The sequence below is a fragment of the Tetrao urogallus genome, assembly GCF_951394365.1.
Source record: "Tetrao urogallus genome assembly, chromosome: 3".
Lineage (NCBI taxonomy): Eukaryota > Metazoa > Chordata > Aves > Galliformes > Phasianidae > Tetrao > Tetrao urogallus.
In genome coordinates this window covers 24,150,648-24,164,372 of record NC_136815.1, presented here as the reverse complement: position 1 = coordinate 24,164,372, position 13,725 = coordinate 24,150,648, and the positions used below count along the sequence as shown (strand labels likewise).

The following is a 13,725-nucleotide window of genomic DNA, read 5'->3' as shown; positions in this document are numbered from 1 at the left end:
CATGGAAATAAAAGCACTTCAAAATACATATCTGGGAAATGTTCTTCAATAAACAACACAACCTTAAGTTAGTTTAAAAAAAAAAAAAAAAGAAGAGATAACCTCTTGAAAACACTATTGTTGATTTAGCAAGATAGAGCAAAGTTCGGAACATTTATTCAAGGATCGTTCTGTTTCAAGAAATAAAACACATTTTAACTGTTTAGTTCAGGAAGGGCTCAATCATACCACGATGACAAATAACGCCATCAAAAAGTAATCTGGCTCTCTTGTTTTCACACAGGAGCTGTCAGAGGCAGAGATGTGTAAATGAACACTTCCAGGTATATGCAGATTGCCTTCAAAAAGAACAAACAAACGAAATAAAAATGATTAAAGAGGAGACAATCTGAACATTGTTACGTAACTCGTTTGGTTCCTTAGGTCACAAGACCCACAAACAGCCGTCCACAGAGGATAAGCATTTGAAGAGCAAAACTGAACTTCACTACCAAGGATTGCTCAGCTGTCGAGTTACCGTACATCCTTGCAGTAAGACTGCCAAAGGCCATCAAATCTCTGCTTCCCAACTACCTTGAAGACTTGCTGCTCTCCTGCTATACGCCATAAGACAAGAATGCTCGGACCCTACAAACAGCCTTACAAAAAGGAGGCACAGTCGTGTTCTGTTAGAAAATAACACAGTCTTGAAGACTGAAAGCATCCTATAAATCTTACACAAAATAAATACAAAATAAGCAATACATTGCATTGTTTTTGTACCAGATGACTTGTGGGTGTTTGAGCAATTGAATGTTGGCATGTGTATCTACGGGAAACACACATACAAGAGGTCACCTTCAGGTGCTGTTGTTTTCCTTTTACCTGCACAAACATACACACACATACGCACACAAAATACTATCAGGTTATCTAGTCTGTTCAGATGCAGTGAAAAAACAGTCCATAGCACATGTAAAAGGAGCGTTATCTAATACAGTGTTGTCTTGCAAAAATGGAGTCAGAATTCCTGAGCCTCAGAAACATTACTACTTATTTTTCCAAAGAAAACCCCTAGTTTTCATTTCTTCACTCTGATGAAATTTATAATAGATTGCATCTTTAAAAAAATGTAAAACTTGTAGGAAAAAAAAAACACATAAACTGATTTTTAAAGCTTTTTAAAGGGAGGGAGGGATTCACTTACAAAATAAAGGCCACGTTCATGTAAGATTAGTCTGCTAGTATCTCATTTTGTATTTGAGGGAGAGATTTAGCTCCCTGGTCTGGAAGCCTTATTATATGCAGGCATGTGAGCTGAAAAACACCATTCCAATTAAACTATTTATAAATAGGATTAACATGGAACAGCCCTTTGTTACAATCACCACGATGGTAAAACCAATGCAACAGTTGGTTAATTCTTGAAGTTTCCTTCAAACAGAAGCTCCTTCACTGCAATCTATTATAACATCTGCACTTTCCCTTTTACTTTGCATATTACACAGTGTAACTTAAAATGTTATTTAAGAGCACTTCAGTCCCACCATGTAGGATTTAAGCTTGTGTGACTACATATGCATGGCTCTACAACATTTTCAGTGACTTACAAAAATACATTCAACCAAAAATTTATATAGGGTTCTCTCCCCACCCTCAACCCCTAAAATCAAAAATGAAGGAAAAGCCAAATGGTCCCATCGTTACCAAAATAATACACTCCAAGGTCTGGAAGCAAAAGCACATTCAAGAATACTGTACATAGAACTGCATACTTTCTCATTCATCTTTATCAGTAATAAAGTTCTACTGCATATAATTATTCAGCCTTATAAATAATGCTAAGCAGAAAAATATTTACCTCTGTGCTACTTTTCTCAGTTTATAGAAGCATTTTTCTGTTTATAGGAACAAAGAAAAAAAAAAAAAACTAAAGTGCAGACTACGGGCCTGATAGGCATAATAAATGACCAAAGGTGCAGCCAAACTTGCATTTACATCTCAAGTTACTTCACCGTGTTATTTTTCTTGCCAGAAGTCACCCTGTGTGCAATTCAAGAGCTGGTCAGTTGGTTTGTGCCATAGTACAACCTGTAACCATTTGAAATATCATTTTAAAAGCTAGCTGAATTGTCCATAGACATTTCTAGGCAATAGCTTAGGTTCACAAAAACCTTATTTTATTAATACTTGAAATCACACAATATTGACACCTCCCCCAGAGAACGCTACTGTCCTTTTGTTGCAGTATGTTGTCGAACTGCTGATGCTGGGCTGGCAGTCTTTAACAAGAGATGTCTTCATCTCCATCTCACACGCTACAATAGCTGCATTCAGTTCCACTTGAGCTCGGTGAACAACATAAAACATAAGTCCTATGCTTATAACAATCTGCAAATAAAACAAAGGAGTGATGTAGGCCATATCAACCAAATACAAAGCAACCGTTTTTAATGAAACAGTAAGTCATCAGTGCGAAGACTCACAGAAGCACCTACTGACTTAATGCTTCAAAGGCAACAGACTGAAAAGGGAAATGAACTAACAAACAAGTCAACACATACTGCTTCTAGCATACCAACACAAAGACATTCTATAGAACTTAAATAATGATTTGAATTAAAAATACAGTTTGTTTCTTCCCATTGTCGTTCACACACTTGTTAGAAAGCAATCGCTTTGCTGCATCTCTTAGCAAAAATAATTCCACACAGAAATGGATTGATGGCAGTGGAAATCACAAGAGCTGTTCCCACGTGCCTAGTGAACGACAGGTTAACATTTTAATGGTTCTTAGCAATTTGCCAAACACCAGAGGCAGAATGATGTAGAAAAAAGGAAATAAAACCTCTTGTCTTTCCCCTGTTAGCAGGGAAGATAGCAGAAAGCAGCAGTGTTGTTGTGCTTCTCAGAGGTCAGGACAAAACAGGGCAGAACCACAGTTTCTGAACAACGTAGCATGTACTTAGTTTCCGGAGGATGGCTCTGGGGATGCTTGTTATTTTCTTAAGGAGGAAATACTATCTAAAAGTAGGACTTCAGTTTATGTTTTTTTGCTCTGAATTGTATTACTGAGAATTTTTAAAGTTTCACCTCTAAAATTAACAAGAATAAATTGGGACACATTTTGCTTAGAAGTTACACGTTCAAGGACATTAGCATGGACTACACTCCCCAGAGGGAATGGTTTCAATAACACATCAGTTACTCTTTTCAGCACAGATCCTCCTTAACAAAAATAAAATCTTCAAAGAAAATAGAGCTGTCTCATAATGACAGTCCCTTTAAAAGCAAGTAAATTATTCTGCCTTTTTTAAAAACGTTTTAGGAAACCAACCAGAATCAGCAACGAGTATGACCAGTATAATTGCAGCTGGAAGGCATATGGGAGGTCTTGAGCCCAAACTGCTGCTCAAAATGGTGCTAGCTGCCAGATCAGACCAGGCTGCTCAGGACTTCTATACAATCAGGCCTTGAAAACATTCAAGAATGGAGACCTCCCCATGTCTCTGAGCAGCCCGCTCCACTGCCTGCGATGAAAGCTATTCGTTAAAGGCTTCAAAAGGCTGCTGATGTAAAAGTCAAATATACACTTGCAGACATCATGTTCTAAGCACACAGGAAAAATCCTATTCTAAAAGCTTACACAAATATTTAAACTTGACAGGTTTGAGAAATGCTACTACCAGTAGGCTCAGGTTCCCTAGACAAATCATTTAAAAATATAAACACGTTGGCAACCATGAAGTATGATTAATTTTTACAGCTGTTTACTAAATCAAAGTCCCATCAAAGCCACACAGCCAGGCAAAGCACCAGACAGATGCCATGAGAAACTGGGAGAACATAAGCAATTTCTCCACTAATGGACTTATTCAGTCAGCTCTTATGTACAGTTGTCAAGGTGGCAAGCACATCTATTTGGACATTCAGCCCTTTCAGCTGGTGCTTACCTGACCAACAGTTAACACTACAGCATCGTTCTAAGAAATCATAATAGGGAAGGAAAAAAAATGAGAAAAAAAAAAGAGGAAAGACCACTAAAAACTACTAACCCCACTGTTCCTTTGAATTGTCTGTAATTGGGCAGAACAAAGCCCAGTTCTTTGCTTTAGCTCCCACACTGCTACTCCTCTCTGCTGTCTCCAGATTGCACAAATCTCTCAATTTCCAGCTGAAAAAACCTGCAAAACCGTTCAGCTCTGTGGCTTTCTTTGCCATCTCTGCTGACGTACAGTTGCTAGATGTGGAGCATCAAGGTTTAGTGAGCAATAGTGGTGGCAGATTGACAGTTGGACTACATGATTCTAGAGGTCTTTTTAAAACTTAGTGATTCTATGATTCTAACACATAAAATAACACTTCACAACCAAAACATTAAGTTGATCAAGTAGACAGTGACTTTCAACCGTATCTATTGAGGTTGCTTACTCGACAATCACAAAGGCATTTTAATACTCAAGCCTTTTTCATTAAACCTTTTAATTACATATAAAAGTTTAAGAATGTTCAAGTTTCAGGAGAGTGATGGGTTAAAAGGAGTTACTTTATCAGTGTTGTTAAAGATCAGCTTCGTGATTGTAAACACTGAGGAAGATAAATGACTGCAGAATGAACTAGAAATCAGCAAACCGTATCAACTGCTGGTCAAACACAGTGTGGAAATGACAACACTGTCAGATGAGGTTTTAATATATAATCTTGTTCTCGTATATTCTTCACCTTTATGCTTACAACAGTCTTCAACTTAAGGCCTGTCTCTAGGATTTACTGACTAATTATTTCATCAGCAAAGCTCATGAAAAGATGCAAGACATATCTCACAAACTCGTTTCCTTGCAAAAATAGGATATTTTGATTGAGGCATTAGTAATATCCAGCCTCAATCAAAAGGCCTCAATTTCTCCAGCACCTAAAGACCTAGCATAGTTGTGAGCACTCAATGTCAGCAGTGAACACGTCAGAGGTACTGGATTTAAGAACTCAAAGCACACTGCTTTACAGCTGAGAGGCCATTTTCTTCAGTGTAAGGGTGCTTTAACAGGTCTAAAATTCAGCAACAGATTACTACAGAGGGTAACAGGACAGAACTCGGAAAGCACCACGTGAGTTCTGTTTTGTATCACATGAAGTACAAAAGAATTAAATACTTTTAACAGAAGAAAACAAAACTGAAGCAAAACAGTACATTGGAAACTCATTTGTCTGGGTTATCAAGCAGTCATTACACACAAATCTATGAAAAATTAGTATCATAGGCTTTGCACAACTAGTGATAATACCAACATGATAAATCAAACACTTCTAAATGCCCTGCTACTCAGCCACAGTTGCTTAGCTCTCAGACTACAAGAGGTTGGCTGCCTCAGACTAGGGTGTCATTATGTCTCCAGGTGACAGCTCTTAACACTTGAACAAGCATCCCTCCAAACCTCCTACAGCCCACTTCTTTTAGACTGGAAGTGATACAATCTAAAAGAAGAACCTGCAAAGCTAAATCTTTGTACGCCTCATACACATTTCCAAGAGCACACGCTCTCCAAAGTAAAGATTCAATTACTTGAAGAGGCAGTGCTATAGGAGTGAAGCTTCCTTACTATCTCCAGAAGCAAAATTCTACTTCAAATCTCACTGGTACAGAAGACAAGCAAAAAACTGAAAAGATAAAAACATACGCTGAAACCGAAGACTGTATCCAATACTCACTGCTTACTGAAACAGCCACAAAGAGAGTCATAGTAGCAACATTACTGATATCATAATGGTTTATGAAAACCATTGTTTTCACATACCTGTAAACTGAATATAAAATAGCCACTAACACTTTGTTCTGCGATCACGTCCTCCATGGTGCGCAAGGTAGTTCCCAAGTATGAGTTCAGGAGCTGAGTAGGAAGCAGCCCAACTGAAGAAGCCATCAGGTAGTTGGGCAGCGACAGATCTGTAACCTAAGTTAAAACAAAATGCGTAAGATGCCACATACCATGACAATACAGCCCACGTGCACAGCCAACTACACTACTTTCCCCAGAATCACAGAATGGCACGGGCTGGAAGGGACCTAAGGACCATGAATCTCCAACTCCCCTGCCATGGGCAGGGCCACCAGCCTCCCCATTTAATACTAGACCAGGTTGCCCAGGGATGGGGCATCTAGGCCAGAAAATAAAAACAATTTGTTTCTTCACTTAAACTTTCCACAGCCAGTGAACCTACAGTGATACATCAGAACAGTATGTGGCTAGTTTTCATTTTGTCTTTTAGAATTTACTGCATTTTATTTTGCTTCATCTTACATTATACAGCACCTCTGCGCAAGCATTTAACTAAGGATATAATTACAGTGTTCGTTTAAAATATTTACTTTGTTATGGTGAACAGAGCCCTGCAATTTATGAGAATTTGAAGAAAGTACTTTATCAAAAATGAAAGCCTAAAACAAAAACTGATACAACTATAGCCTGCTTACTTTGGGTTTTGCCCATACAGAAGCCAAAGGCAATCATTCAAAATTTTGCTGTATTAAATATGACCAGGTAAACAGAATGGCAGTGTGGCAGGCCAGTCAGATACAATTTGCCTCTGCAGCGGAAGTCATAGAGCTCACTAAGATATAAATTAATTATGGAGAGATATACAATGGCTGCTCTGAGAGTAATGTCTCCTGATAGTTAGCCCACAAAAGGAGAGGCAGATGTTGGTGGTATGGCAGTAGAGGTTGAACCTTCCCACCAATATTCTGCTACATGCTGTTGCCATAGGCAGATGGCAGCAGAGGAGGAGTCTGACAAAAAGGCACAGAATCTGACAGAAGTGCACATGGAGCAAAGGTGTATCACTGAACTCCTCTATGCAGAAAAAATGGCATCCATTGAGATTTGATATTTATTGAATGTTATGGGGACCAAGAAGTTGAGCATGGTGAGGCAGTGGGTGGTGTGTTTCAGAAGTAGTGACAGTGACATGAAAGACAAGTCACGTTCTAGACAGACACACACTGCTGTCACACCACAAAATGAAGAGCATCTCCATCAGCGCACCCACGCAAATTGGAAGACTACAACATGGAAACTGTGTACAGAACTGAATATGACCCTCAGTGAATTGGAAATGGTGGCAGCAGTGTTGGAATACTGAACAGTTTGCACCAGGTAGGTCCCTCTTGTGCTCACACAAGAACAGAAAGAACACCATAAGCAAGTTTGTCTAGACCTAATGAATCAATACGAGGCTGAAGGTGACAGTTTCCTAGATTGCATCATTACTGGTAATGAGACATTTTGTCCCCATTTTGAACCTGAGTCAAAATGACAGACCAAGGAACAGTGACATGCAAATTCCCCATCTAAGAAGAAGTTCACAATCAGCTCTCAGTGGCTGAAGTGATGAGTACTGCCTTTTGGGATGGGAAAGTGGTGATCATTCTGGATTTCCTAGAACCCGAACCATCAAATCTGATAATTACATCATGACATAGACTTAACTGAAACTCAAACTTCCTGAGTCAGGCCAGAGAAGGAGCCAACGTTTCTACTGTAGCACAATAACACAGGCCTCATACCAGTCTGAAGACCGTGGAACACTTGGCCAATCTCAGCTGGACTGTCTTGCCACACTCATCATATAGTCCAGATTTGGCACCTTCTGACTTCCACCTGTTCGGGCTGATTAAAGATGGACTACATGTGCAACCTTTTCCAAGCAATGACACCATCACAGCAGCTGTGAAACAGCAGGTCACCTCTGTTGGCATAGATTCTTTTGTATGAGTGCAGCATGTAAGCCCTTGTTCATCTCAGGCAAAAATGCATACCTAATGGTGATGCTGAAAAATAGTGAAGGTGATGCTGAAAAATAGTGAACTGTAGCTGAGAATTTCTTTTATCAGACCGAGTTATTGCGCTCTCATATCTGTTGTAGTTTCCATGAAAATAAACAGGAGACATTACTTTCAGAGCAACCCATGTAGACAGGCATCATGAAGATTCTCAGCCAAAGGTATTTAGTATCAAACTTGATTAGTGAACAAAACAATACACACAACTATAGCTTTTCTTAATCTTTCCTGGGAAAAAAAAAAGATGACAAATACTTCAAGATATTTTCCCCTTTTTTTCCCAAGAAATTTCTGTTCTTAATTGGTATGGGGACAGTTTACGTTGTACAGTTTACATAACTGAGTTGCTAACTCAGTACAGCAACCACTCAGAAATTTTAGATTTAACATTCAGGAGTTCAAAACATATTTATGCAGGAAAATGAAATCAGAAGGAAACAATGGGTTAAAAACAGTATGACTGTGAAAAAGGTCTGGTGCATTTTCTAGACAATTCAGTTGATCACAAAATAATAAAACAAGTACTAATTAAGAACAGCTCCTAAAGCTGGGAGACTACAAGATTATTGACCTTGAAAGTTTTATACAATGTTGAAGACAAAAGAATAGCAGCAAAGTTACTGGCTTCATCATACTATTCTTAAATATACTTTGATTACCATGAGAGTAACTGTCGGATTCTTGCAGCTCTAAGCACTATCAATGGAAAGCTTTGGGGGGAAGGAAGGGCAGTGGAAGAGGAAAATGCAATGAAGCATAAAGATCAAGAGTAATTCACTGGAACAAGATCCAATCAGGTGATTCCAATCTTCACTCTGCAAATGACAGCTCCCATGGACTTAACTACATAGCAGTAATACAAATAATAGATTTCTCATCTGTGCAAGTTTAATGTAGATTTGTAATGAAAAAACACTACACAATCATGTCAGAACTTCATATTTAATCAATACTTTCAAAAAATTAAAAAAAAAAAAAAAACATAGTAATTTGGGCCATGTAACAATGATGCACAACTGAAACTTCCCTTATCGCCAAGGGAATGAAGGAAGTGCTATTAAAAGTCTGTGAAACGCTAGCACTGGGACAAGATTTCCTAAGTAGGACACTGTCATTAAATCTAATGGAACTGGGAAACTTCCAAAAACTGTTTTAATACTCCTAGTCACCTCTTTCATTTCTGAATATATATTAAGGACACTCTAGCAGCAGAGGCACAGGTTTGCAACTCTCATCTGTCCTAAAGTAACTGGGCCACAAAAGAGACTGCTTCCAAATGAAGGGAGGGACTGCCAATGAAAGTGCTGGATGGTACCTTCTCATTCCGCTAAGAAGAAACCTAAGAAGAGGAAAGGAAGATTTTATTTGTGGGTTTTTGATCTACCCTTACCCCGGAAAGGTCAGGAAACAGATGGTGTCATTGCTAAGTAACCTGACAAAATTTCAGTAAAACCTAACAGCTTAGTCTATCTTTCCTTCTATAAAACTTCACCTGTCTAACCGCAATCCGCACTGCAAAACTGACAGAGACTAACAGGACACTGCATCTAGGGAGAGCTCGTGTCAGAAAAAATAACAGTGAAATCCCAAAGCAAGCATGTATACAACTGCATAACAGGCCACAGCAATATACTGAAACTAAGAACTAACTACTGCGGTAATGGGAGCATTAGCCAGGAACTCTCCCACTGAGATTTGGAAAGGCTTTGTGTGATAAAACTCTGGTGCATTCTTTACAGCTGACCCTTTTGTTTCATTTCTGTCAAAAAGCACACTTTATGCCAGGACACTGTTTGGGAGTCACACGTCTTTGGGGGATTCTCTACCCTGAATTTATGAATCCACATGTTTCAGATCAGGTAGGTTTGGAAACTGAGAGCAAAAAGACAATTCCAATGTTTTTCTATTCTCAAGAAATTTTAAAAAGTGCAGAATAAAAGAAATTGAATTATAGCTATCAACTTTCCAACAAATAAGCAGCTTGCTGCAAAGCACATAACACTTCTGGAAGTCTTACTTCACCGAGCAGTATTTCAGAAATATTTCACTTATTTCTGACATACATTCAGGTATTAAAATTTCTAATAAGCTTATATCTGCCACGCAAAGGCCCTCTCAGAAAGGAAAAAGTAAGTTATGAATTCTGATCTAGGCTACACCAGGGACTGGAGATAATCAGATTGCACAAACCTAGTAGAAGAGACCCATTAGCTGGATGAAGTGATAACCTGCACGCTGTGCCTCCTTACAGACCTACCTTCAAAACATTCAGAGCTGCAAAGGGGAGAGGGCTGAACAAACACTTCAGTCAAGGTTATCAGCACTGCCCTGGCCATGCTGGCGGCATGCTAGAGGACCAACAAATATGTGAAACCCACTTAAAAAACGTACAAACACTCTTTCACCTTACAAGTTTCTAGTTCTTCTAGAAAGGCACATGAATCCACTGCTCCCAACACTTAGTGCTTCCACAAACAGCTGCAGAACGGACTTAAGAAGCAAGGCTTTGGTGACTGGCTGGTGAGAAATGAGCAAATTCCTGCTTCTTAAAAAGAATTTTTCTTCTTAACGCAGTTTGGAAATACGTGATCCTGTCACTAGTCAAGTGCCAGAACACTCCCTTCCCTCCTTCCCTCTCTACATTCCCGTGCAATTCCCAAAATACACATCATGAAACAAGGGCTTGGAAAAACCCATCCAGCCTCTCTCAGCTCAAGGCTACCCCTGGTCCCTAGTCCTCAGTTGTCACTTCCTACATTTCCTTTAATTTTCTTTTTAGTTTACTCACAAACATGCACAAATAAAACAAGCATAAAACAGACTGCTGGAAAATTCAAGATGTTTACATTTTCTCAAGACTTCAGTTCACTGTTTTTTACTATTAAGAACAAATCTTTTCAAAATCACTGCGTGAGCTCTGAACACAGGAAATGGGTGGATGGTTTGGACACCCAAAACCCCCTTGCATTTGAAGATTTAAATTTAAAGTAAGTCAGATTTCAAAAAATCAGCATAGCTAAGTCTGCACTGATAGAACTCTGAATTCCACACTTAGCTGAAACTTCACTCTCTGTGAGAAACAGTTCCGAATTCCTAGATTTGATGCAACATCCTTATTTTTTTTTTTTTTTTGTAACTTAGTAGTTCATGTTAGACGTCCTCAATTAAAAACTGAGCACTGTGTTTTATTTGACTATGCTGTAAAATAATAAATCGCCCCATCACCACCATGGACTCAAAAAGGTGTACCACATGTCCTTCCTTCCTTTCTCCTTTAAGATGATAAGAAAAACAATAATACTGTAACTCTAAAATAATAAACTATGTAGGTATATTTGTCTAGAAGTAGGAAAGAAAAACAGGCTCTCACCAGGCTCAAACTGAGCTTACTTTTGCTGATGTACTGCACAGCTCTCAATCTGCACCTGACTGCTCTGCCCAAAACATGATGCCCCTTTCACATAGGAGGACTTTGTCCTCTACCTTCTTTCCAATACAAACATTTATATACTAACTACCATAAAGAACAACTCAGGCAAGGCTGCCTGAAAATACAACTTGTCGTCCACTCTAGTTGCTTCAAAAACATAAGTGCTCTAAAATCACTAAGCTCTTCCATGCATTTTGCTACAGAGCATCCCGATGCTTCTTTCTAACAGTCCCCGAAAGTCCGAGAGCAGAATAATGCCGCTGAACAACGTGCCTCAGAACCTGCCTCGACAGGGACGGGCGGCCACCAGAAGTGAGCAGGGGGCCGTCTCCCTGCCGCCAAAGAAACCCAGGGCCACAGCTCCCCGCAGCCGAGACTCACCGCGAAGACGGCGTTCTGCAGCCCGAAGGGGATGGGCGTCAGGCGCGCCAGGGCCACCACCTTGAGCCCGCTGCCGCCCTCCACCACGCGGACGACGGCGCTGAGCGTCGTGCTGCTCTGGATCCTGTCCAGCGCCCAGCGGGCCAGCAGCCGCCGGCAGGCCACGTGCGCCACGAAGGTGCCGACGAGGACGCCCAGCACCATCAGCCCCATGCCCAGCACGAAGCCATAGAGGTAGCCGGCGGCCACGTTGAGCAGAATGTAGCCCCAGCCGCAGGGGAACGACACGACGATGAAGCCCACGGTGAAGAGCAGCACGCCGGCAAGGCTGTCCAGGCTCTCCGCCCACAGGAGCAGGTCGCGCAGGTACTGGCGCACCAGGGCCAGCGAGGCGAAGCACAGGGCCGCCAGGACGCACACGCTAAGACAGCTCTTGCACCAGCAGGTGCCCAGCAGGCAGCAGGAGCAGCGCCAGCCGCGGGCCTCGGTCAGACCGGGCCCGCCGCCGCCCGCCTCGGGCAGCGGGCACAGCAGCAGCTCTGCCGGCGGCAGCCCGCCCTGCTCCGCGTAGGGCCCCAGCAGCAGCCCGCCGGCCTCCGCCGGGACGAAGCCGCCGGGGTCGCCGCCGCCTCCCGCCGCCGTGCCGGCCGCCCGGGACAGCCAGCGGCCCAGCTCCTGCCGGGCACCCTGCCTCACGGCCCGGGACAGCAGCTGCAGCGCCGCGGCCCCCGCACCCCACATCCCCCCGAGCCGCCCGGCCCCGTCGCTCCCCGCCTCCCCTCGCAGCCTGCGGGCAGGGGCGGCCGCTCCCTCATCGCCTCGCCATGGCCCGCTCCGGGCGGCGGAGCCCAGCCAAGCGCCGGGCGGGGGCGGGGAAGCGGCGGCGGGAGGGCGGGAAGGAGGGGGCTCTGCGGGCGGAGGGCCTCCCCCTCGGCTGCGGCGTTAGGCGGCGGCGCCGCGCTGCCCGGCCCGGCAGTCGCAGCGGCGGCCCTGGCGGAGCGCGGGTCCCGGCGGGCGGCAGCGGCGGTGGCAGCAAGCGCGGCAGCGGAGCTCCATCTCCCGGCACGCGGGGGCTCCCGCTCTACTCCGGGAAGCGCCTGGCGGAGCGGCCGTGCCGATGTGGCAGCGCGGGCGCCGCTTGCAGCAGATGGGGGAGGAGGCTGCGCTCCGACGGCGTCAGCGCCCTGCTCCGGTGCGGGGCTCGGTGCGGCCCCACGGCCCGCCCCCGGCCCGCCCCGCTCCTGGGCGGGCGGGGTGCGCCTCAGCGGGGGCCGGGGCGGTGCCTCCGTGCGGCGACGCTGTGTGGGACGGCGCCGTGTTGCCCGCCCGCGCCGTTTTGCTGCCCTACTCTCAGAGCGTCTTATCTGGGGAAGCAGCTTAACCGAGGGGGAGTGAGCGACGGTGCTCGATACCGGTCCGCCAGAGTGGAGGCTGAGGCAACACCGTCTGGCCGGTCGTTCCCAGTCCCCAGTGCTTGTTGCCACCTCGTCTTCCTGTGTTTGGATGCTGTTCCACAAACGCCCGGTTTTTTGGAACTCCAGAAGAGAGAGGAACCCTGGCTAGCCAGCACTTGGGCCTGGGGCTGAGGGTGACGGTGAAGCCCCAAAAGTCCCAACCTGGGATTGTTGACCTGTTAATCTGTTGACAGGCTGTGCAGGGGGCAGCTCCGGGTCTGGGCATTCCGGTGTTGTGCTCGGCCACCACACGCTGCTTGCAGAAAATGGGGCAGCCTGGCTGACCTGGCCACTCATCCTGCACCCCTGGGCTTAGGCATGCTTTGGGACGATTTGTGCTTGAATTTTGAGCCACTGCGAAAAAGAATGGATAGGTCTGAATAAGCAGCAGAGGCATTCTTCAGAGGGTATTAGAAGCCATGCTTCTTCTCACAGGTCTCTGTTGTCCCGGTGTTACTAATGATAGCAGCAGCACAATGCGGAAAGGGTTCTGTTTTCTCCGCAGCATTTAAAAGTACAATATGCTTCGGTGGAGTTTTATTCTTCTGCTGGGAAATTTGCAAGCACAAGTACAGTGAGAATATGTGGGAGTTGTAAAGGTTAAAGGATGATTAAATAAAAAAAAAAAAACAAACACCCAGATC

General features: G+C 43.7%; 1 protein-coding gene across 1 annotated transcript; it reads right to left on the bottom strand.

Moving 5' to 3' along the window:
- Positions 1 to 2,175: 2,175 nt before the first annotated feature.
- Positions 2,176 to 13,378, bottom strand: TMEM64 (transmembrane protein 64; the record flags this gene model as incomplete). The annotated part of the gene is given in 5 exon segments (XM_079533399.1): positions 2,176 to 2,370; positions 5,772 to 5,927; positions 11,628 to 12,478; positions 12,481 to 13,162; positions 13,244 to 13,378. Coding segments are annotated over 5 exon segments (2,019 nt in total).
- Positions 13,379 to 13,725: the final 347 nt, after the last annotated feature.